The sequence below is a fragment of the Delphinapterus leucas genome, chromosome 18 (assembly GCF_059928025.1).
Source record: "Delphinapterus leucas isolate spDelLeu-1000000601 "Yukka" chromosome 18, BTC_Dleu_Yukka2, whole genome shotgun sequence".
NCBI lineage: Eukaryota > Metazoa > Chordata > Mammalia > Artiodactyla > Monodontidae > Delphinapterus > Delphinapterus leucas.
In genome coordinates this window covers 67,046,008-67,069,680 of record NC_143146.1, presented here as the reverse complement: position 1 = coordinate 67,069,680, position 23,673 = coordinate 67,046,008, and the positions used below count along the sequence as shown (strand labels likewise).

General features: G+C 39.4%; 2 protein-coding genes across 5 annotated transcripts in view; one reads left to right on the top strand and one right to left on the bottom strand.

The window, feature by feature from the left end:
• The window catches only part of SPART (spartin), a 40,801-nt gene extending 35,551 nt beyond the window's left edge, over positions 1-5,250 (bottom strand). For 3 of the 4 annotated variants that reach the window (XM_022574669.3, XM_089899670.1, XM_089899671.1), the window contains exon 1: positions 5,122-5,250. The gene's annotated coding sequence lies outside the window, so the exon portion shown is untranslated. Of the gene's footprint in view, positions 1-4,546; positions 5,066-5,121 lie in introns of those variants that run through there. The other variant, XM_030762480.2, reaches the window with a different exon arrangement.
• On the top strand, positions 4,304-6,575 carry LCN1 (lipocalin 1). The gene is made up of 2 exons (XM_089899672.1): positions 4,304-4,860; positions 4,972-6,575. The coding sequence occupies exons 1-2, from the start codon at positions 4,806-4,808 to the stop codon at positions 5,370-5,372; spliced, it is 456 nt and encodes a 151-aa protein (XP_089755798.1). The 5' UTR covers positions 4,304-4,805; the 3' UTR covers positions 5,373-6,575.
• Positions 6,576-23,673: the final 17,098 nt, after the last annotated feature.

The following is a 23,673-nucleotide window of genomic DNA, read 5'->3' as shown; positions in this document are numbered from 1 at the left end:
GATGAGGCTGGGAGGGTGGGACCTCTGATTTTCACTGCAAGTCTTGTAAAAATATCTAATTCTTAATAATATGTACAGGATAAAAAATTAATTACTAATTTTTAAAAAGTAAACTGAAGCTTTAGAGCAGATTGTCTAACAGAATTATAATGTTAACTGCATATGTAGTTTAAAATATTCTAATAGCCACATTTAAAAAGTAAAAAGAAATCTCAGTGATGCTATTTATTTATCCAAATACAGCCAAAATATTATTCCAACATATACCCAATATGCAAATTATTAATGAGATAGTTTACCTTATTTTTTGGCATTAAGTCTTTGAAACTTAGTGTGTATTTTATGCTTGAAGCAGATCTCAATTCCAAGTACCTTCATCTCAAGCGCTCAATACCCACATGTGCCTACTGTGGATACTGCAGTTTTAGAGACTGTCTTCCTGTAATCTCATTAAAAATTATAATAACAGAATAAGGCTGTTTTTGCAATAATTTACATTATAAAGGCATCACCAAAACTGGCCTAACCATACTTTCTAACCTGAAAAAGAAACAAACCATTGGTTAGCTTTATCATGCAGTGACTTCATAGTAGTCGAGAGAATATATATATTCAGTCTCCAATTTAGAAAACATCATATACAATTGACCATAATCAGACCTCACTTGCCCTACCTTCAATCCCCTATCAAAATCAAATTTCCTTTCCCTGGAATTCCGTCTTTAGAATAGAATGTCAGTAGATCTTCCCTTAGAAACCAGGGGACAGGAATTCTGCACTCCACGTCCCTTAGGGTACAAGGAGGCTCAGAGTTCAGAAAGCAAGACAGCAGAGGTTAAACAGGCTTTTGTGAGCTGATCTGGGAATTTAACCAGCATTTTTAAGTTTGTCAAATTGACTTGAATAGGGTCTTGAACAACGCTGTGACCTGGCACCCACTTTTTTGCTACTTGCTACAGGATACCACTACCACCAATGCACAATTTACAGAGCGTTTAATGTGTGCTGGAGACTATGCTAGATGTTTATCTCATTTAATCCTTACAAACAACTCCTGAGGTATTGTTACTATCACTAGTACTTTGCAGAGGGAAAAAAATTGAGGTTTGAAGGCAGTAACTGCCTTAGATCACATGTTCCTGAAAGACCTTGGAGCTAATAATTATATTCACATTTTTAAAGGGTTATAAAAACAAGGATATGCAACAGAGATCATATGTGTCCCACAAGCCTAAAATATTTTACTGTCTGGCACTTTACAAAAAAAGTTTACTAACCCACTGCCCTAGGTTATAAATAGTCTGATTCCAAAACTAATCCTCTAAACCAGGGCTTCTCAACCTCGGTTTGATTGACATTTTGGGCTGGAAAATTCTTTGTTATGGGAGGCTGTCCTGATCACTGTAGGATGTTTAATCACACTCTGATCTCTATCTACTAGCTGCCAGAAGCAGCACACCCTCCACCCGCCATGTGACAGATCAAAAATGTGTCCAGACATTGCCAAATGTACCCTGGCAGCAAAATCATCCCCCCGTTGATAACCACCGCTCAAATGGTCTTTAAATTAGGGAATGTGTACCCCTAGGGCACGTGAAGATTTGTCAAGGAACATGTTGCAACAACATATATAATCCTAAGAAAAAGGCTTCCAGATCCCTGTACTTCCATTTAGTACTCCTCACTAAAACTGACCTCCCTGGGAATATGCCTGCAGTTCAGCTATCATACTGTTGTTTTTCCTCTTCCAAGCTCCTTTCAATCTTCCCACTTTACAAAACTTTACCAAAAATACCTCTCACTCATTCCTATTTTTACTATGGTGTATTCCCCAGAATGGAAAGGCATGGTACTATGAAACAGCCCAAAAAAGTCAGAGGTGTCAATTTCAACTGAGGCACCACTCCAACTATCAATCTCGTTAAGATATAAATTTCCACTAAACTTCCATTTTTCGTATTTATTCTTTGTCAAAATCCATCAGGTATTACACTGTTCTGACCAACTATTACTACTTGTAATAATTCAATCCAGAAGAAAAATAACTCCTAGAGTTACAGTTAAAGGAAATTTTTAAAACTTAGTTTCAACTTACACAAATATTTTTATTAAAGACATGTATGACAGAATAAAAAGCTGTCAGGTATAAATAAATTACATTAAGATAATATCCAGTGGGGGTGGGTAAAAATCAAAGTACAATTTCAAGAAAAAGGAACTGTGTAAAATACCACGTATTGGGCTTCCCTGGTGGCGCAGTGGTTGAGAGTCCGCCTGCCGATACAGGGGACACGGGTTCGTGCCCCTGTCTGGGAAGATCCCACATGCTGCGGAGCGGCTGGGCCCATGAGCCATGGCCGCTGAGCCTGCGCGCCCGGAGCCTGTGCTCCACAACGGGAGAGGCCACAGCAGTGAGAGGCCCGCGTACCGGGAAAAAAAAAAAAACAAAAAAACAAACCATGTATTTTTAAAACTGATGGTGATGGCTATAAAAGTTCAATATGATACTCCTTGAGATACAATTGAGTGATGTACCAATTTTATATTAAAATGTCAGTATCTATACCATGTGGGAAACTGCATCCTTTCCAACTACCTGAAAGTATGATGTAAAACATTATAAAACAACCTATCATGTGCAAGGGGGATAGTTTTACAAAAATTATTTTGGGGGTTCGCAAGCAAATTAAAAACACTGTTCTAAAGCCACTCACTATTATATTGCAAACACAAAATACACATGGTCTGTGGCGCTTAGAAGCACCGTAATTCACTACCTCTTATTAAGCTCTCTGGATGCGCTTGGCACTGTTCTACGCTCCATTTACTCCTCACATCCTTGGAGGTTTGATCTGATTTAGAAAATCTTTTACAAATATTGAGCAGCTTGCTCAAGAACTAGTAAATGAACTAGTAAATGGAAGAGACAGATTCGAAGAGACAGGCTCAACAGATATTTGTCAAGAAAATGAAATGAAATGTCTGATTCCAAAGCTAAACCTCCTGCTATGCTTACAAGTTAGCAGAGTGAGGGAGGTGTGAAAGGTACTTGGAGTGTTTCACGGTAGACTTAAGCCTTAAAAAAAAAGATAACATTTAAAGGCAGAAAGAAGGCACAATAAAGGAACCCTAGGTAGAAGCAATATGACCTTGCATATATTTTTATTTCAAAGCTTATTTCACATAGTGTGCTGAAAGATTTCCTAAATAATGCGTCACTGAAGGAAATGGGAGAGCTATTCAAAGGGAAGGCAGGCATGTGTGTGCACACACGTGTGTGCATGGGGGTGGGGGGGGTGTGATTCCATGGTTCAGCTGCTGCTGAACAGCCTTCCTTGCTGGGCATCTCTCCTCTGAAGAGAAAAAAATTTAGCAGGGAGAAAAGCCTGTGTATCTTTCCCGTGAAATGCAGTTGGGAATCTCAACACAGAAAGAAAAAAGTTTGTACTAAAATATTATATTTTTATTTTGTCGTTGTTCTGGGATTTGCTTTATTATCAGTAGCCTCTGAGAAAATGCATTTCACAGGAATAGGACTATACGATGGTGACTTTAGAAAAAACAATGTCTATCATATCCTTAACCATAGTTAAGTGTTTATCAAGTGTCTTGAAAAGATAAAAGCTATTATTACATGATTTGACGCTTGAATTTTTAAAGCTGGGGACAGAAAAAGTCTTTGAAATGTCAATCTGAAGTATTAAATAAAACAGTACCTACACCTCTATAACCATCTTCAATCACAACCAAAAGCTGTCTCCAGATACCAATGGCACATTTAAGTTATTTTTTAAACGTTCTAATAAAAGAAGTAAAATATATTTGTTTCAAATATAACCGTGTGTGCGCGCGCGCTTTAAAAAAAATACTGAGGAGCAAAGGTTAAATTCTGAACCAAACCCTTGGACTTAGTTCAATCCCATAAACACTGAAAGTAGTAACAATCATGTTAACCGTCAACATCACTAGTAGTCTTTAATAATACAGCTACTCATCTCCCTAGAAGGAGCATCAGAAGTTGCTCTAATGCCCGCCCATCTGGCCCTTTACAAAACAAAACAAAACAAAAGGAGCGGGAATTTCTTCCAAAGACCTGTCTGTAACTGCCTCCTGTAGCATCCCACCCTACTCTGGCTTGCTAGAGAAACTACACACAATGACGTTTCAGAAAGCCCCACAGGTTAAGAGACGACACACATAAAAGCTTCCTATTTCAAACACGTTTCATATAAAGTCACCAAATGAGGTCCTTTAATGTGAACGAGAGCGAATAAAAAATAGTTCCATTTATAATGGGGGGGGCTTTCTTATATTACCTTTTTTTGACTTGCTTTTGGAAATTTCAAAGAAAACTGCTGAATCCCTATATATTTAAGGCAACGTAATTTCACATGCAACAACAATCTTGAAGGCAAATCCGTTAAATTACAATACACTAAGGCAAATCTCGAGCATTCTCAAGAGTCAGAGTAAAGCAATTCATTACAATTAGAGAGTGCAGAACTGTGCCAGCCCTACGGGAACGCAATAATGCCGTGTCACGAACCTGCGCATTCCAAGAGAAACTTCTTCCACACACAGAAATGAAGTCGGAGGGACCTGCTGCAGTGCTCAATCCCTAATAAACACGAACAATCGTATTCGAAGGAGTAAAATCGCGAGCTATCCGTTCCTAATGTTGACTTTTGTGGAAAGAAAGACTATCGAACTTTCACGAAGCTGTAAGCGCTGGGTGAGGGTGAATAATCGATTCTCAGAGCCAACATAAACACCGGGGGTGGGGCAGCAAAAACTGATCAATAGAGATGCGTCGGGAGGACTGCGACCGAAGCGAGAAAGGCGGCGCTCTGCGACAAAACAGTAAATAGAGGAGAGGAAGTAGGGAGCGCGAAGGTTCAGTAAACCTATGCGATGGGGGTTAACTAAGAACAACTTCTCAGACTATTCTCTCCCAAAATTGCTCCCTTCCAGGAAAGTTTCATCTCCCAGACTTGGACTGGGGGCCGCGGCCTTCTCGGCCCTTCTCGCCCGGCCAGCCCGCGGGCTCGGGACGCTCGCACAAACCCGCCCGCCTTGGGGGCCCGCGCAGGGGCGACTCCCTCCCGCCGGCCGCAGCCCCACCTGTGCCTTCCAGACCTCGGGCGCTTCGGCACCGGCCGAAGAGCTCCCCGCCCGGAGGCCGCAGCCCAGCGCCCGCTCCCTCAGACGCGGCGCAGCCGCCGCCGAGCGCTCAGCCGGGACCAGCCCGCCGTTCCGCGGTTTCCTGCGCCCCGCACGCTCGCGCCCGCACGCCGGAACTGACAAAGCCTCCGGAGCCGCGCGCCACGTCACGCTGCCGCGCTGCCCGGCCCGCCAGCCCGGCTCCCGCGTGACCCGAGCGCGAGCGCGAGCGCGCAGCCCGCGCAACTCGGCTTTCACGGGAGGCCCACTCGGGCTTTTGCCCGGGGGACTCGTCCCCGCCTGCCCAGCCTAAATTCTGTCCACTCTGACCTTCTCAATGGTCTCTGGGGAGACGTCACTCCACTTCGAACCCCTGAGTCCCGTAAAACTCTAGGGCGAGAAAAGGATGGAGGGCGGAAGGCCCGGAGACAACCACTTGAGCCAGCGGCTCAGCGTGGACCCCCAACCATGGTCTCCCGGCCACGTCGACGGCCCCGCGCTTGCGCAGTCTCTTGCTCTCTGCGGACCCCAGGCGGCTGTGGGGAGTGGGCGAGAGCGGTGGGCCGTGAGCGCTCTGACGGCTAGGGGGAGCCGTGTGCGCCAGAAGTCTGTAGCAGCACGGCAAAAAATGTTAAATTCCTGATTCCTAAGGTTAAATAGCAAGTGTGCCGATACCATTTATGATTATGGAAAGCTAACAAGGGAAAATCAGAGTAAACATACTCTACTTTTCTTCAGAAGTTCTTTAAAATTAGTAAGATAGCATAGCTGTGTGGACAGGGAATGCTACCTGCTTTTCCGGTCCTACAAGGATCAAGCCAAAGCAACAGCCCCTGCCCCCGCCCATAAGCCCTGAGGGGAGTTTAGGATGGAGAAAAATCGAAAGCGGTCTATGCTTTGGATACTGGCCCTAGATAGTAAAGATGCATATCTATGGAATAATGAGCCCAGACTCTTGCATCTTCCCATATAGAGAAAAGCACTAAGATCATGAACTTTAGACGTCTGTTCTTTGTGATTAGCGGTAATCTTTTGATGTTCTACCACATTTTTAAAGCAAAAAAAAAAACAAAACCAGAAAGCCCCACAGAACTCCTACATATCCTGGTTCCTCCCTTATCTCTTCAGAGCAGTTCCTCAGTTATCTGAGAGGCTGTGTCCCAGGCAACTGTCCTTAGTAAGAGCCCTGAATAAAACTTAATCTTGAAACTTTTAGGTTGTATGTTTTTCTTCAGTCAAAAGATGTCAGATTTTATACTCTTGAATAGACCTGCCTTAAAAAACTATATACATATGTATACATACATATATATGATGTGCCCTGAGCTCTTAAGACTAAGTGACTTTTTTAAGGATGGCAGAGACTTAATTCCAGATGAATTGTTACTCCCCTCAATCAAAATTAATTAATGATGGGGAATATTGGATGACTGCTGGGGGGGAGGCTTTTAAATTTAAAATCTGGTAGTTCCACTTGGTAGTTCTCTGGAGTCTCAGAAAGATAACAGCCAGCCATCCCAAAGAGAAAAACCTCTTAGGGTTGTATACATTAACACAGTGGTTTTAGATGATTTTGCTCTTATACACCTTAAAAAGAATTCTGAAAAACTGTGACTCTGTACCTTCTCCCTCATTTTTAGACGGAGCATCAAAATTTTTCATCTCACTTAGAGAGTTGCAAGGGATGCAAATTGTTTTATTGTAAATTGACATTCTAAAATGAAACAGTTACATAACTTAGAATTGTAGCCAGTGGAACCTAAATACCAGATAATTTTATATCCATCATCAGTTTTTAAAACTATATTAACAAGCTTTTCTTTAATAGGAGGAAATTTTACATCATTCCTTTTCTTCTTAAACTCATATCACTTGATGAAATTTTATCCCAATATTTATTTATTCTGGTTAGATATGACCCCCCAAAATATAATCAATAAAAGAAAAAATATGGTAAATTGTACATCATCAGAATTAAAACCATTTGCTCTTCAAAAGACACCATCAAGAAATTGAAAATACAACCTATAGACTATGAGAATATATTTTCAAATCATCATATTTTACATGTATTTCAAACATACAAAGAACTCTTATAACCTAATAATTAACAAGATAAGTAATATAATTTTAAGTGGGCAAAAGATTTGAATAGGCAATTCTCTGAAGACATACAAATATCCAGAAAGCACATGAAAAGATTCTCAGTGTCATTAGTCTTTAGGGAAATGCAAATCAAAAACACAGTGAGATGTCATTACTTACCCACTAGAATGTTTGTAATAAACAAGATAGATACTAACTGGTGTTGTACAAAGATGTGGAGAAATTCAAACCCTCATGCACTACTGGTAGCAATGTAAAATGATGCAGTCACTTTTTGATAAACAATTTGTTTCTTGAAAAGTTATACATAGACTTGCTATATGACCTAGCAACTCCTCTCATAGGTGGAGTTGTGTAGACATATGTTTTCATTTTACTTGGTTCAAAACATCAAGTGATGATGCTGTTATAAAACTCTTTTCACTCCTATTTATTTAGTTTGTTTAGGTGGATAGAGTTTCTCAGTTTTCACATCTATAAATATTAAAATTGAAATAGAATGGATGCTGAATTCTGTCTTGTTCTGGAAATAGAGTACATATAATACAAACAATAATACAAATACTCGTATACACAAAGTGCACAAGTGTACTTGATAGAGATGTTCATAGCAACATCATTTAAAACAGCCAAAAAGTGAAAATAATCCAAATATCAATCAACCAATGAAAGGATCTTTGAAAATGGGGTATGTCCATACAATGGAATATTGCTCTATCCCCAAAATGAATGAAATAGTGATATATACCACAACATGGATGAACCTCAAAAACACTATGCTCGGTGAAAGAAGCCAGACAAAGACATATATTTCTGTTTCAATGATTTTTTTAAAAAAGAGACAGAAAGTAGATTATTGGTTGCCTAGGTCTGGAGTTAATAATGGAATCGACTGTAAATGGGCACAAGGTTTTCTTTGTAGGGTGATGAAAATGTTCTAAAATTAGATTGTGATGATGGTTGTACAGCTCTGTAAGTATAAAATTCATTGAATTGCACACTTAAAATGAGTGAATTTTATGATTTATAAATTATATTTTAAACAGTTAAAAAATATCTCCTGCATTGACTATGATAATTATTTATATTATATGGATTCTACGTTTGGATAAATATTTATTGAAGAAAGAGTGTATATTTATTGGAAACATATCTTGATGAGGTGAAAGCAACTCTTTTTCTCCATCAATTCGTCTATTTGCAGATGATTATCGTTTATTTTTAGAATGGGACAGAATTCAGCATCAATTCTATTCTACTTTTAATACTTAAAAATGTAAAGCCTGAGGAACTCTGTCCACATTAAAAAAAAACAGAATTAACAGAAGGAATTTTATAACTGCATTGTCACTCAATTCTTTAATATATCATTCAAATTTGTTTTTTAATCCAATAGATCCTTCTTCCATTTTTTTTTTAAATTAAAGAATTGGAAATCACTTGATTGCAAAAATATCTGTCACCAAGTGGGTATAGTTATTCACTTCCTCAGTTTCTGGGAAGAACGCCAAAAAGACTTTACTAAGATTGACCATCTGGTACCACTGAGGCCCTAGCATCCTTAGTGGTGCCACACTCAAGGTAGTGACTGCATCCCGCTAGTGGTGGCTGGGCACAAGAAGGGAGCCTCCACCTCTCTGCCACACACCCAGAACTTAGCTTCAGCAATAGGTCGCTGGAGGCAGGAGGAGATATGCTGGTGCCCTGCCCCTCCCAGGCAAACAGCCCTCCCACTGCTAGCTGTGGCACAAGGGAGCCCTGTGCTCTGTGCTGTACCAGTCTGGAGAGGAGTTTCTGCCTCGCTGAGCTGGGAGGGTAGAGGGAGAGAATGGCTCTTGATAATACCACAGACTCTCACTGTTCTTACAGAGTTTTAGATCTTTTGAGGAGTGGTCTGCAGAGCACGTCATGCTGTTATGCCAGAATTGGAATTCTCAATAAGCTGTTTTAATCGTCCTACTGAAAATGCCCAAAAATCTAAAATCATGTTGAAGTTTTCATCTCTGTGTTTTATCCTCTATAACTTGATTAATTTGGCACCCCTGGAAAACATTACCCCTGTATTTTAAATGATCACCATAATGTGTGTTACTTCGTTAATTGTCAGGCTCCTTTACTTGCGTAGGCTCCTTCCAAGGCAGACCTTGAAATGTGCTCACTTATATGTTTCAGTAAAACTCACAGAAAGAAAAAAGATTTTATCAACAATCAGTTAAGACTGCTGACTCTTTACACTTGAATTCCCTTCCTGTCCTTGGTGTTGACATGGCTGTAGCACTTCTGGGATGTGGGTAAGGAGAAGTTGAGTTGGTTGTACATATAATTATGAGATATGTTTATAGTCAATTCTGTGTATGATTAAGTTATCGCTAGCCATCCTGTTGTAGTACTGACTTCCAGGAAAATTCCTGCTCTGCTGGCTTACCTGTTGCCCTAACATAAAGATGCCAGCTCAGGGTCATATTGCTCTGTGAATGTATCCTACAGCATACTGCATCAAAAGACAGGTGGAGGAGAAACAACGTTTGAAATACATGGGGCCAGAAGCTAATCTATTTAAAATTATTCCAGTCATCAGACTTGTAAAAGTATAAGCAAATAATTTCGGTCTCATCAATGACTAGTCAGAAACCTATATTAGTAGCTCTTATAAACTTGAGAATTGTAAAAAATTATGACAGTATCAATATTGAATTGTGAAGATGAAATAAACTTTCCTTTACTATATTTTTAAAACTTATCCTAATAAACCATGCCCGAGGAAAAAAACGAATTCTCTATTTTTTTATGGACGTATTACAAAATCATTTTCATATGAAGAAGTAATGAGTATAGAGCCAAGAAAAGAAAAAAAGAATCATGAGATATGTTAAATACTTAATAAAAGATTTATATTATTTTTCCGGATTTTGTGATGTGTGGACAATTTGTCAGCTTTTTCAAATTTGTAATTTTGGTGTAAAATTTGTAATTTTGGTGATTTATTTTTCATATTCTTAATAAATACTTTTGTTCCTAATTTTGTTTTTTCTTACAGAAGTCCACCCAAATTATAAAAACAGCAAGCATCACATAACTGGATCTTCCCCTGCTCCTAAGGCTGAAGAGGTACTTGAGATTAGCAGAAAATAATTGTTTTTATTTTATTATATCTTGCTGAGATAAAAATAAAAAGGGTCAGGGAGTCAAAACAGACTGATGAGAATCAGAGCTTTTATCTAGTATTAAACTTTACTATTATAATAATTTAAAAGAATGCAAGTGACTATGAGACACAAGCAAATAATGGAGATTTCCGAAACCACCAACCCAGTCCCCTGGGTTTTCCCACATCACCTAGGAACACACCCTGGGGCCCAGATCTACCCTTTGAGATCACCAAGTAAGGTATGCCAGGTATCACATAAAGGGAACTATTTCCGTTATGAACTATCTCCAGTTTATACTTAGATAATTATATGGCTGACACTGACATTGCCCAGTGGGCCATTCCATGGACAGCCATAAATTCCAGGTTTACTTACCTTAAACCATCTGCACGTACCATTTCATAGACGGGACTTTCCACTGTCTTTGCACCACTGTATACCTTGGCCCAATTAGCATGTTTGCATGATTTGATTTGGTCATTTTCACCTGGGCATCCAAAGTTAGCAACAATTGGTTGTAGACCAGCTGCTAATACATAACTTCCAATTGATTTCCCCTGTCTTTTGTTCTCACCAGATTCTTCTCAAAAGTCATGCATTCTTAGGGGATTTCCCTGGTGGTGCAGTGGTTAAGGCTCCGTGTTCCCGATGCAGGGGGCCTGGGTTGGATTCCTGGTCAGGGAACTAGATCCCACATGCACGCTGCAGCCGAGCGTTCTCATGCCGCAACTAAGAGTTTGCATGCCGCAACTAAGGAGTCCACCTGTCACAACTAAGACCCAGCACAACCAAAATAAATAAATAAATGTTAAAAAAAAAAAAGTCATTCATTCTCTAACAATAGTGAAGAATTGGAAGAGGCAGGTGAGGTCTTTAAATGAAACTACCATTTTTTTTCACACACTCTACACTACATCTGATTTAATAACATCCCCCCCGCCCCCGCCAAATACTCCTCCTTTTCTAAGGCCTTTACCTGAAATATGGATGTCTAAGACAGGGAAAGATGGGAAGCCCTAAGGTTGGTTTAGGATGGTTTAAAGGCGATTTCTCCTCAAATAGTATTTTGACTTGTCCTTTTATTTGGCATTCTTGCGATTTTTACACCCTGGGCAATGCGTCGGAATAAGATTTGGGGAGGTGAGAGCTGTGCGCTTCTTTATGCAAAGTGGGAGGAGTTTGTTTTGTTTTGTTGAGTTCTAATATGAAAGTTTGATATGAAAGTAGGAAGAGAGATGTTAGGAAATAACACATAAGAAATTAAAATCTGGAAATTGATTATCTGGAGACTCCTTTATCCTTGTAAAGTCTTTGTGTGCCTCGAGTGGTGTGCCTGCCCCACTTTAAAGATGTTGATACATATCATATACTTGTAGCTGAGTGCCTAGGACCACGAATTCTGGAATCCGAGTGCCTGGGCTGGAAGCAACCTTCATGTCACAGTTGCTATTACTTAATCACTCTGAGCCTGTTTTCTCATCTGTAATATGGAGGTTTGATAATAGGACCTACCTCAGAGGGTAGTTATCTAAAGTAACTGAAATAACTTATTTATAGTTGGTGCTCAATAAATAAATATATATATATATATATATATATTTTTTTTTCTTTTTGCGTTACGCGGGCCTCTCACTGTCATGGCCTCTCCCACTGTGGAGCACAGGCTCCGGACGCACAGGCTCAGCGGCCATGGCTCACGGGCCTAGCTGCTCCGCGGCATGTGGGATCCTCCCGGACCGGGGCACGAATCCGTGTCCCCTGTATCAGCAGGCGGACTCTCAACAACTGCGCCACCAGGGAAGCCCTGAATAATTTTTTTAAATGTAATTTTATCTTCATTAAGAGTGAAGTTATTTTCTTTCAATCAAGAATTTGTTTCAGAGGGAAGGAAGGAAGGAAGGAAGGAAGGAAGGAAGGAAGGAAGGAAGACCTGGAGGGAAAGAGAGGCAGGGAAGGAAAAGAGGGAGAATAGGGATCGGGGAAGGTAGTGTTGGAAAGGGGGAAAGTTAAATAGAATTTTAGGAAAATCACTTAGGTATAAATTCTTAAAAAAAAAAAAAAAGGAAATGTGAATACTATTTTAACTCTGTCACCTGTCACAGTGCCACTAATAAAAACAATAATATTACATAGAATTATTTTGATAACACAAGTGTTCTCAGAAGGAAAATCTATCGATACTTGTTAGTGAATTTTAGGAATGATATATGCCTATTTAAGTATTTAGGCATGTCATAGCCACTATAATTACAAGTCCTGGGTGATAATGTAAAAGACTTAAGTAGAAGCCAGCATTTTAGTTAGATGAATGTGCTGAAAGTTTTATAAATTATAATAGATTCAATTTCATCCAGGTTGTCCAGCTTGTTTTATCCACATGCTGAAAATATATTGTATTTTTCTCTTCATCTATTATATGATATTGTCAAGGGGGTTAGAAAACCCAAAGAGTGTATCACATAATTATGAATATCATTAAAAGGAAAAGTGTCCAAATTACTTTAGACATGAAGTGAGTTAGTTATTAGTGCATCCCTCTCATGAACTGATCTAGCTTATCACTGGTGATATAACCTAATTGGTCCAAGCTCATGTTGAAATCAATAGGATGACTCAGTATAAAATAAAACTCCTGGTAAGTGCATTATGTTGAGGACTAATGTGATAATATTCTAAAAGTTCTACATGAGGCTAGGTCTATGATATTATATTTTCCTTTGTTAAACTGTCCATCTATGAAAAGCATGCATTTGATGAAAGAGCAATAACTGTGATGTTCTTAGTACAGTATAATTTTCCTCTTGCAGACCAAATAGTGGGTGATGGACAAATGCATCATTTTAAAAATTGAATAATAAGTAGATAAAAGTAATTTCTTACCCATAGAGTTAGAGATACATATGTAGTCTTTGTAAATTCCATATTTCCATATAAAGTATACAGTCTGTTCTTTAGCAAATACATAAATATCCTTTAAAAAATCTATTAATTAAACTAGGGAAAACAATTCCTTTAACATTTCTTACTAACCTGATTTGGCTTAGTTCTGGTCAAATTGATACTTTTTATATTATAAAGAGGCTAATGAGTTGCTCAGTAAACTACCTTATTTCCTATATACTTGCATGCATATTAGGTGGAGTTTAACACCAGACACCAAAGTTCTTATTCTGCCTGGCTTCAGGAAACACAAGCCACTTATAGTCAAGGTGAGTCCCAGAGGACACAGGCAAATGAGACGAATAAATGAAAGAATACTCACAGCATTTTGTAATACTGTTACTGTATTAGAAATGAGCAAAGATTGGCAACAAGTGGAGTGAGAAATGAGAAGCAGTGCACACTGAGAAGAGAGGAGAAGACAGGCAACCTGGTAGATTGACAAAAAACTCAGAAGAAAAAAGTTGCCTCCTTTTGCATTTGAAGCTGTTTTTGCTATTGTGATGTACGAAGCCTAAATTTCCTGAATCCTTTAGTGCAGTTTGCCCAAAAATCCATTGTGTTTTGTTTTTGTTTAATTTTGGCTAGAAATTTTGGAAAGAGCCTCAGTATGTCTTGCTTACATGGTCCAGAAGAAGACAAATATGTGAATGACGCTGAGCTGAACTAAATTAGGGAAAGCAAAGGCTCAGAAACAGGGTGTCCTTAAGACTGTAACCCCCTTGGGAATGTCTGGACATTTGGATGAGAGCATCAGATTTTCTACAAGAGGTGGAGATGGAGACTCAGAGAAAATGGCAATGCCCTTCAGTCAAAGACTAGCAAGAATACACCTGAAGTCTGAACTTCTGTTTCAACACTGCTTGACTTTTTGTAGGAGAAACCTGTAAGTGGAATGTGAAAGAACCCCTTGATAAAACAGCAAAGCAGTTTCATTTTCTGCATTATTAAAATGGTGATTATATTTACGTATCCCATGTATACTTGTAAAGGTTTTCCAAGTTCTGTGTAATTAGGGATTACAAGCATCAAGGGAAGAGGATATCTTTAGTGCTGGTTGGCTAGTTAGACGTGGCTCCCTTCTCCTTCTTGAGTATATCACCTATGGGGAAGCTAAGAAGAAAAATATGTGATGAATTGCTGGTAAAAACCACCGAACACCAGGAATTCATTGTTGGACAGCCTCGATTGTCTTGGGGGGATTCCCCTTCCAGAACAGCTAATTCTTTTCTGGCATATTCAGGCAATTTGGATAGAAAGATCTAGGTCCAGAAATTCCATTCTCAGCACTCTCAGTACTTGGGGCTGACGCATCCCAGCCTGATGGTCCCCAAAACTGATGTTACAGCAGATGACACAATACTTGACACAGATCTGAATGCATCAGTTCATAGAGAGTTCAGAAGCAGAGATGCTATTCATGGAAAAAAAAAGAAAAGTCTGCTATTTTATGAAACTTTGCAAAAATACACCAAGGGTTACATTTTACAGTTAAAAATTTCAAACAATTCTCTCCAGAAATTCTTTCTTTGTTGTTCGGTCATATTTATTTCCTGAACAGTCTGTGTTTCTTACTCTTTTTTGCATGTTTGGATTGCTAACTGATGATGTTGCTTTAAAAATAAAGTCTCTTTTCCTAAAGTAATACAAACTTTAAGCAATATTATTTTCCTAATAGAGCTGCAAATACTTGGTGCCATAACTAATATATGAAGATGAGAAATCTAATAAATTTGAATTTATTTTTTTCTAGAGTCCCAGTTTGTCTGGAACACTTAAGTATTGTTATTACCAACCAAAAAAGTTATTGGCTATTAAAAAAATCACATTCAGGACAGAAGTAGATCTTGAGAAAGCCTATTTCTTTTAAAAGAGCCAGTTCTGCCATCCAAAAAATTTATTTATTTTAATTTACATATAGACAAGTCCCGTGGTGTCAGAACACAGCATAACTAAGCATCACTGAACTTTATTTAGTCGCAAGGCTTGATTGTAACAGTGGGGTGCTTCTTATGCAGTTCTGAAGTGACAGAAATTAAAATGCTAACAAAATCAAGTTTAAAACAGCCCACAGAAAACTGTGTATATATTAAGCCTACTCTCAGAGTCTCTAAATTACTCCATCAGAGTAAGTTAAGTAAGGACTTTTGGAATTTGTTTAATTCTTTTAGATAGAAACGGTTTGTATTAAATTTTTTGAAAAAATAAATTTGGGGCGATAGTAATAAATAGCATTTTTGTGAAGCCCAACTCTGTGGAAGGTCCTCTGCTGGCCATTTTATTTCAACCCCACCTCCCCAACAATGAATCAGCGAGGAGGCAATTGTCAGATGAAGAAATGAAAGCTCAGAAGGTTTATGTAATGTATTCTAAACCACACAGCAAGTATCTGACAAAGCCAAGATTCCCAAAGATTTTCAGAATTATTTTGTTGAAATTAACATTTTGTTGAATAACTATTACTGTATGTCCAGTATGAGTAGTTTCCATATAATATCTTTGAATTCCTCCAAAAACCATACGGAATAAGGTTTATTTACATTCAGTAACATGATCAAAATCTCATGGCTAGTAAGTGGTAGAGCTATAATTTTTTTCTTTTTTTCTTTTTTTTTTTTTTTTTTGCGGTACACGGGCCTCTCACTGTTGTGGCCTCTCCCGTTGCAGAGCACAGGCTCAGCGGCCATGGCTCACGGGTCCAGCCGCTCTGCAGCATGTGGGATCTTCCCGGACCGGGGCACGAACCCGCGTCCCCTGCATTGGCAGGTGGACTCTCAACCACTGCGCCACCAGGGAAGCCCTAGACCTATAATTTAAACTGGAATCTCTGACTTTAAAACGTCAGCACTTCCTACTATAACACAGCGTCATGTTGGTTATCTAGTTCCCAAGAGGTGACATCCTTTGGAAGAATCTGAAACATCCTACTAAAGAAAATTTTCCCAAGACTAGAAATTTGGTGGTTTCTTCGATTTAGCTCCAAAAATAAACATATACTTGAATCATGAACTCTCAAATGGGCTCATGTTAGAATCCTTACCGCTATTACCTACTACCTACATAAACTTGGGCAATTTACCCTCAAAGCTTCAGTTCTCACCTTTATATAATTGGGATAACAATAACTACTTTGGAGGACTGTGCTAGCCATTAAATAAGATAATGTACGCAACACTCTGTACCCTACAAAGAGGCAGCAGTTTGGAGTGGTTAAGAGCAGAGACCCTAAAACCAGCTGCCTGAGTTCAAGTTCTGAGTCTGTCATGTCGGCTCTGTGATCTTTGGCAAATTTACTTTACCCATCTGTATCACCATTTCCTCACTGGTAAAACGAGGTAATGATAATAACTGCTTCATGGGTTAGTATGTGTAAAGTGCTTAGGAAAAAATTGTTCCATTAAATTAAATGTGCCTGACATACTGTAAGCACTATTTAAGACGCTGTTAAATTTTAAAAATATTTTGAACATAGTAGATGCTGAATATGTAGATGCAGAGTAGCTACTTTGCAGTTACTTGGGTGATTTGAATATTATATATATATATAAAATATTATAATGGGACTTCCCTGGTGGTCCAGTGGTTAAGAATCTGCCTTCTAATGCAGGGGACTTGGGTTCGATCCCTGGTCGGGGAACTAAGATCCCACGTGCTGCAGGGCAACTAAGCCCGTGTGTCACAACTACTGAGCATGTAGTTGAAACAACTAGAGAGCCTGAGCCACAGCTAGAGAGAGAAGCCCACACACCGCAATGAAAGATCCCACACGCCACAACAAAGATCCCGCGTGCCGCAACTGAGACCCAATGCAGCCAAAAATAAATAAGTAAATAAATATTAGAAAAAACAAATTTTAAAATGTTACAATATATAATACATATTATAATATTACATATATATTATAATATTACATATATTATATATTTAATATATATATATATATTAAACTGGAATTAACACTTTTGATCTATGGAGAAGATTCCTTTATTGCTATTAAAGGAACATGTAAAACTAAACCAGCAGCCCCAGAATGATTAGTCTTGTAGCTACCTTAATAAGTTCCCTGGAGTTGGGGAGTGGGGAGGAGAGGTGGAGAGGAAGGGATTAAGCATATTTTTCAGATTTGGGGGTTAAGCAACTGATTGTGCCTCTAAGTGCTATTTACTGAGATGGGAGACACTGGAGAAGGACTGCACACAAGAGAACGAACAACTGTTTAGTGTCTCCCAGGTACCGAGCATTGTGCTAGGCACTTTGTATACATATTGCATCATTTCACTCTCAGCATCACCCTATGGGTATTACTCTCTCCATTTTATAGATCTGTGAAAATCTTTGAAGAAGTGAGTTGTGCCATATAGGCAAGTGAATCAACTTGTCAAATAAAAGAGTTTTTTACGTGAACTGGTAAGAATCCCCCACCCCACCCCCCGACCTCCTCCCCTGCCCTTAAGTTCTGAAATTTACATCTATATTTATTTTGTTGTGTTGGAATAGTCACTACTGAAACCCAAAGAGACCCTTTCCTATTATCCCTGTAGTCCTTTATTTAATACCTCCATAGACAAAGAAACTTTTGAGATGTGATGCAGGCTATAAAACTTCAGTAATAACTTGGAAATCTGTAGTTAGATTACTCTGCCCAGAAATGTCATGGGAGTTGCTGTATTTCTCTAATAGTTGCTTTAGGCACAGACATACTAACATGGAGCTAAAATTCACCGTGTAATAACATTGCACATTCACTTAGTAATGTTACCTGTATCAATTTCAACATTAATATAATGTAATTGGTTGCAGCTGAAAGCAAATCAAAGTATATGTTTCTCCTCCAGTCTTCTGAATAATGCATGCCATCTGCATTACCTCAAACATTTGGGAACAAAATGCATTAAAGTAAGCAGAACCTCAAATGGTCAAAAGAATTTGTCTTCCTAAGGGTGATACTTCTTAACTTTCTAACAAAAACAACGTCCTGAATCAGAACCCTTGATGTTTTCAAACAAAAGCACCACTAGAGGAAATTGTCCTTCGTTTTAAAAATTTACTATAGTGCAAATATTAGGTAGAACCACACGAAGTGCTGATACAAGCACTTTCATATGGTTCCACCTAATAGATCATAAAGAGTATAGTTCATAAATCTCAGGGAACATTAACTACCATAGTTATTTTTTAAATCCTTGCATCCTTCAAAAGTCCTCTTTCATTCTGATGGAAAACCAAAACTGAAAGCTTTCTAAACTTTACTAAGTATTTATTGCTACTATTTACTTTTTAAATTATATTACAATATTCTTATAATCAAGCTATACTGATTACAATAGATATATTTACAATCAATATATTTGTTCTTTGATTTTAAGATCAATTCTTGATATCATGAATATCAATAATAACTATATTTTATGCTGTGTGATGCTCCACGGGTGTCAGCATGCTTGGGCAGATATCACCTTGTGCGGTCCCTACGACCCTTCATTTTAGGTGGCTGTTATTATCACTCCAGCCCTCACAGCAGACGCGTGGCAAATACTACCCACATCTTATGTAAGAGGAAACAGAGGCTCAGTGAGGTGACCTGCCATGAAGGGGCTTGGCTAACCCAGATCTCAGGAGTCATAGCTCCTGAGTGCAATATATTTGCTACTTCTCTGTTAAACAACCTGTCCAGCAGTGACTCAGTTATTGGGGGAAAAAAATGGATTCCAACACCACAGTCTGAAGGAGGCACTGCTGTCAGACAGGACACATCCCAGGATGTAGAATCCCTGACTCCTCTCTCCCCTTCGGGCTCTTTCTGTGCTCCAGCCCCCTTTGGGCAGCTTCCCCACCAAAGTGAAGAGGAAGCTCATGGCCATGGCCAGGTGGAAGCTGCAGGGGCCATAGGGTGAGCCCTTCCTCGCCCACAGGGGTTGCCTGGTGCCTGACAAAGCTCCAGAGCCTGCTGCCTCTCAGCTGCTAACCCGAAATCATCAGCAGGAAAGCAGACCATAATGTGGAAGAGGAAGACTTTTTTGGAAAATGTGATTTTGTTCCTGGGGAATTTAAAAATAAATTTTATTCCCACTGCTCTTTTTGTGTATGGGAGGTTATTTTCCCATGTGCTGGCACGAAGTGACCTCTTTGTTAATTTTCTGTTGATGATTATGAAGGTGGTAGAAGGGCAGGATTGGCTGGACCAGGGCTCTGCATTCTTCAATGTGCATACTCGTCCTCTGAAAGCTTTAAAAAACAGATTCAGATTCCATAGGTCTGGGGTGGGGCCTGAGATTCTGCATTTCTGGCAAGCCCCCAGGGAATGCCAGTGGTTCTGGTCCACAGACCACATTTTGAGTAGCATGGCACTAAATCACTTCAAACGATCCTTATATCCTGAAGGATCTATGAGAATAGGCTACATCTAAAGATTAATGATTTTTATGTTTTCTGGAAGCAACAACAACTAAAAAGAAAAACTAGCTGATTTTACTTTTCCTTTGTTAATTTTTCTGTGGAAGTGTCTGAATGCAATAGAATTCTTTTTCCTAGTGTCTGGGAATAAACCAGGTGTTGGGTCGAACAGGTGTTTCTCTCTTAGATACCCAGAGTCACAGAGAAATGCAGGGGCTACTTCCTCTTGCTTCACCCCCTCCTAGAATTTTCCCTTCTAGTCTTCTCTGCCTCTGCCTGATTCTTTTCTTTGTTCCTGTAAAGATTTAGGGTTGTTATTGGCTGGAGACCGACTGTAGCAGGAATATCACAGTTGTTTTAGCTTGTGCAGTTGGTTGCATTCTTTTGAAATTAGCCTGAAATTAGATTGCTGCTCAAGAGAAGCATGAAACATCAGCACACAATATCTTACTCCAAGTTATCCAGCAACTTTGGATCAGCCCTGTCTAAATGGGCATGTCCAAGGCTATCCACAGTGATTCTGCTGCAGCCTCGTTTTTAAAAAATAAAAAACTTTTTTATTTTGAAATAAAGACAAAGATGCAAAAATACTGGTTTGTGGACTCTTCACCCAGCTTTCCCCCAAAATAACATCTTACATAACCATAGTACTTTATCAAAAATGAAATTTATGCCAGTACAGTACTATGAACTCAACTACAGACCTTACTTGGATTTCACCAGTTTTTACATGCACTTTTATGGGGGGAAGGGCAGTGTACAGTACTATGAAATTATATAGATTCATGTAACCACCACCACAATCTGACTCATTGTTAAATATTGGTATCCCCCAGCATTTTGTTCCGATCCCTTTCCAGTTTTCACTTTTCACATGCTCCCTGGACCTTCTCATCCATAATTGTGACGTTAACTGTCTTTTGTATTTGGATAATTTTCAAATTGATAACCCTAACCTCTCTCTTGAGCTCTCTACCTAACCATTTCATGGCCTACTTCTGGACTCTCACTCAATATTTTATCTGCACTTTAAACTTCAACATATCCAAAACGGAACCAGTATTCCTTCATTTTAAAATGAAATAGTCCCTATACGGGCAGATAGCACCCTGTAGCCCAAGCCAGAATACCCAGGGATCAGGCTAGATGCATCCATCATCCATGTTCCATCTCCACATAATAAAAGCAGTCGACACTCCTATGGCAGGTACCAACCAAAACTGATTAGCTTATTTCATCCTGAGAGCAATCCTAAGGCTTGTCGGAAATGGCTCCAAGCTTCCTGAGGCCTGAAACTTGTATGGTTTTAGGGGTCTTGTAAAGTGAAAGGACAAAAAAGTGTAAGCATCAAGAAACCCTGCAATATGGTACAACATGGATGAACCCTGAAGAAAGGCATTATTATGCTAAGTGGAATGAGCCAGTCAGAGAAGGACAAGTACTGCATGATTCCACTGATATGAGGGATCTGAAATAGTCAGACTCAGAGAATCAGAGAGCAGAATGACGGTTACAAGGGGCTGGCACGAGGGGGAAATGCGGAGGTGCTAATCAACAGGTATAAAGTTTCAATTACGCAAGATGAGTAAATTCTAAAGATCTGCTGTAGAACATTGTGCCTATGGTTAACAGTACTGTATTGTACACTTAAAATTTTGTTAAGAGGATAGATCTCATGTTAAGTGCTCTTACCACAAGAAAATAAAATTTAAAAAAAAGAAGGAAAATTACAAATACCAAAATTAGTACTTACAAAGTAAATACTTGGACTGGTGCAAGTGAGGGGTCCTGAAAACTGACCTTCATTAGTTGTTTCATGATGAATCCCCCTTTGAGGCAGTTGCTATTATCATTTGCATTTTACAGACAAAAGCTGAGGCACAGAAAGGCTGCACACTTAACTTGACCAGGGTCCTCATGTCGTGGGAGGTCTCATCACCTCTTGGCCTCCTACGTGATCTCCCAGCCACTAACCAAGCCCCTTCAGTGCATTTTTCCATGCTGACCCTAAGTGGACCTGTGCATGGTCCAGGTCTCTCTCCTGACTGGAAGCTGTACCTAGTTCCCTATCACCTTTAGGCTTAGTGCTAAACTCTTCCGGGCTGTCTTGCACTTGATGTTTTGTGATGCTGAACTGATAGTGACTCGCTCCATACTCCAAGCTTCCAACTCCTTTCCACTTGCCCTTCCCTCTCCCATGCTCTCTACTATCTATCAATGCTCTTTATCATTTTTTCCAAAGTAGAAATAATAGCATGATTAGTTATTTTTAGCCTATAGGAGTAATACATAGTTTAAAAAAATTTAAATTATACAGTACAGGGACTTCCCTGGTGGCACAGTGGTTAAGAATCCTCCTGCCAATGCAGGGGACATGGGTTTGAGCCCTGGTCCGGGAAGATCCCACATGCCACGGAGCAACTAAGCCCGAACGCCACAATTACTGAGCCTGCACTCTAGAGCCCGTGAGCCACAGCTACTGAGCCCTCGTGTCACCACTACTGAAGCCCACGCCTAGAGCCCGTGCTCCGCAACAAGAGAAGCCACTGCGATGAGAAGCCCGCTCACCATGACGAAGAGTGGCCCCCGCTCACCACAACTAGAGAAAGCCCGCGCGCAGCTACGATGATCCAACCCAGGCAAAAAAAAAAAATAATAATTTTTTTTAATTAAAAAAAATTTAACGAAATCTAAAAAAATAAATAAAATTATACAGTACAAAAAAAGCACAAGGAATTAAATAAAAGCCACCAGACCATAACCTCATTATCTGAGAAGAACCACTATAAACAAGTATAGTGTATACACTTTTCATATTTCCTACACGTTAGTGTGTGAGTGTGTGTGTGTGTGTGTGTGTGTGTACGTGTGTGCATTAGTCTATAAAACTGGGATATGTTACTGTGGTATTATTATTCTTTTCTATTTTTATCAATCCGCCAGACTCTCCCCCCAAATGTTTTTGTTGTTGTTTTAATGGACATCTCATTGATCACTAAGAAAGCCAAGCATCTCTTCACGTGTTTCTTCTCCTGAGAATTGCCTGTTAATATCTACCTACTTTTTTTCTCTGCAGCACCAGAATCTAGTACAATGCCTGCAATAGAATAGGTGGTTGATGAATATTTGTGGAATGAATGAGTGCACTAAAGACACATCACCTTGCTTTTGAGTGCCCATTGTGTTGGGGGTAAGGTCTCATCCTCTGATTTCCTTACTCCTTGCACAGAACCAACAGCCAAATCCTGTGAATTCTACCTTTGAAATGTCTTTAAACCTCCCACAACTGCTGCCCTAGTTCAGACTGTTGTCATTTCTTACCAGGACTTTTGCAATAGCCTCCTCTCTCCAGTCTCTCTAACCTAATTCTTTCTCTACCTATGACGAGAGTTTTCTAAAACGCAATTTGTTCATTTCACTCTCCTGCTTAAAACCTTTAATATTGCCTGGAGAATAAATCTAAACTCTTGACAAAGACACCCAAGACCTTCCATAAAATGTGGTCTGACTTTCCAACTCAGCCTCAGCCCTCTTCCTTCCCTCTTTTTACATCTGTGCTCCAGCCACACCACACTTTCAGCTGTTCTGGAACAGACTCTGCATTCCACAATTCTTTGCTTCTTAGATCTATTTCAAATGCCACAAGTACCATGGAAGCTCATCCTATCCCTTCAACAAATTTATCACACTACTATCACAGCCATCAGGACTACCACCACCACTAACACCCTTTTCTTATGCACCACCCTGGAAGTCGCTATGCTTCTTCATTATTTCAAAGATAATTTTATATTTCTCTTCTCAATCCAACTTCCTGCCTGCATAGGAATTCTGGATCAGCAATTTTAAAGCATCAGTCAAATATCTGAGTATGTGTTACATGTAAAGTACTGACTCCATTTATGATATGCAACTCAGTTTCCAG

Excerpts from the sequence above, each read along its gene's own strand:
- LCN1 (XM_089899672.1), top strand. The coding sequence starts at position 4,806 with ATGCGTCGGGAGGACTGCGACCGAAGCGAGAAAGGCGGCGCTCTGCGA. Across the intron at positions 4,861-4,971 it reads CGGCGCTCTGCGACAAAACA|GAAAGTTTCATCTCCCAGAC; the intron begins GTAAATAGAGGA and ends GCTCCCTTCCAG.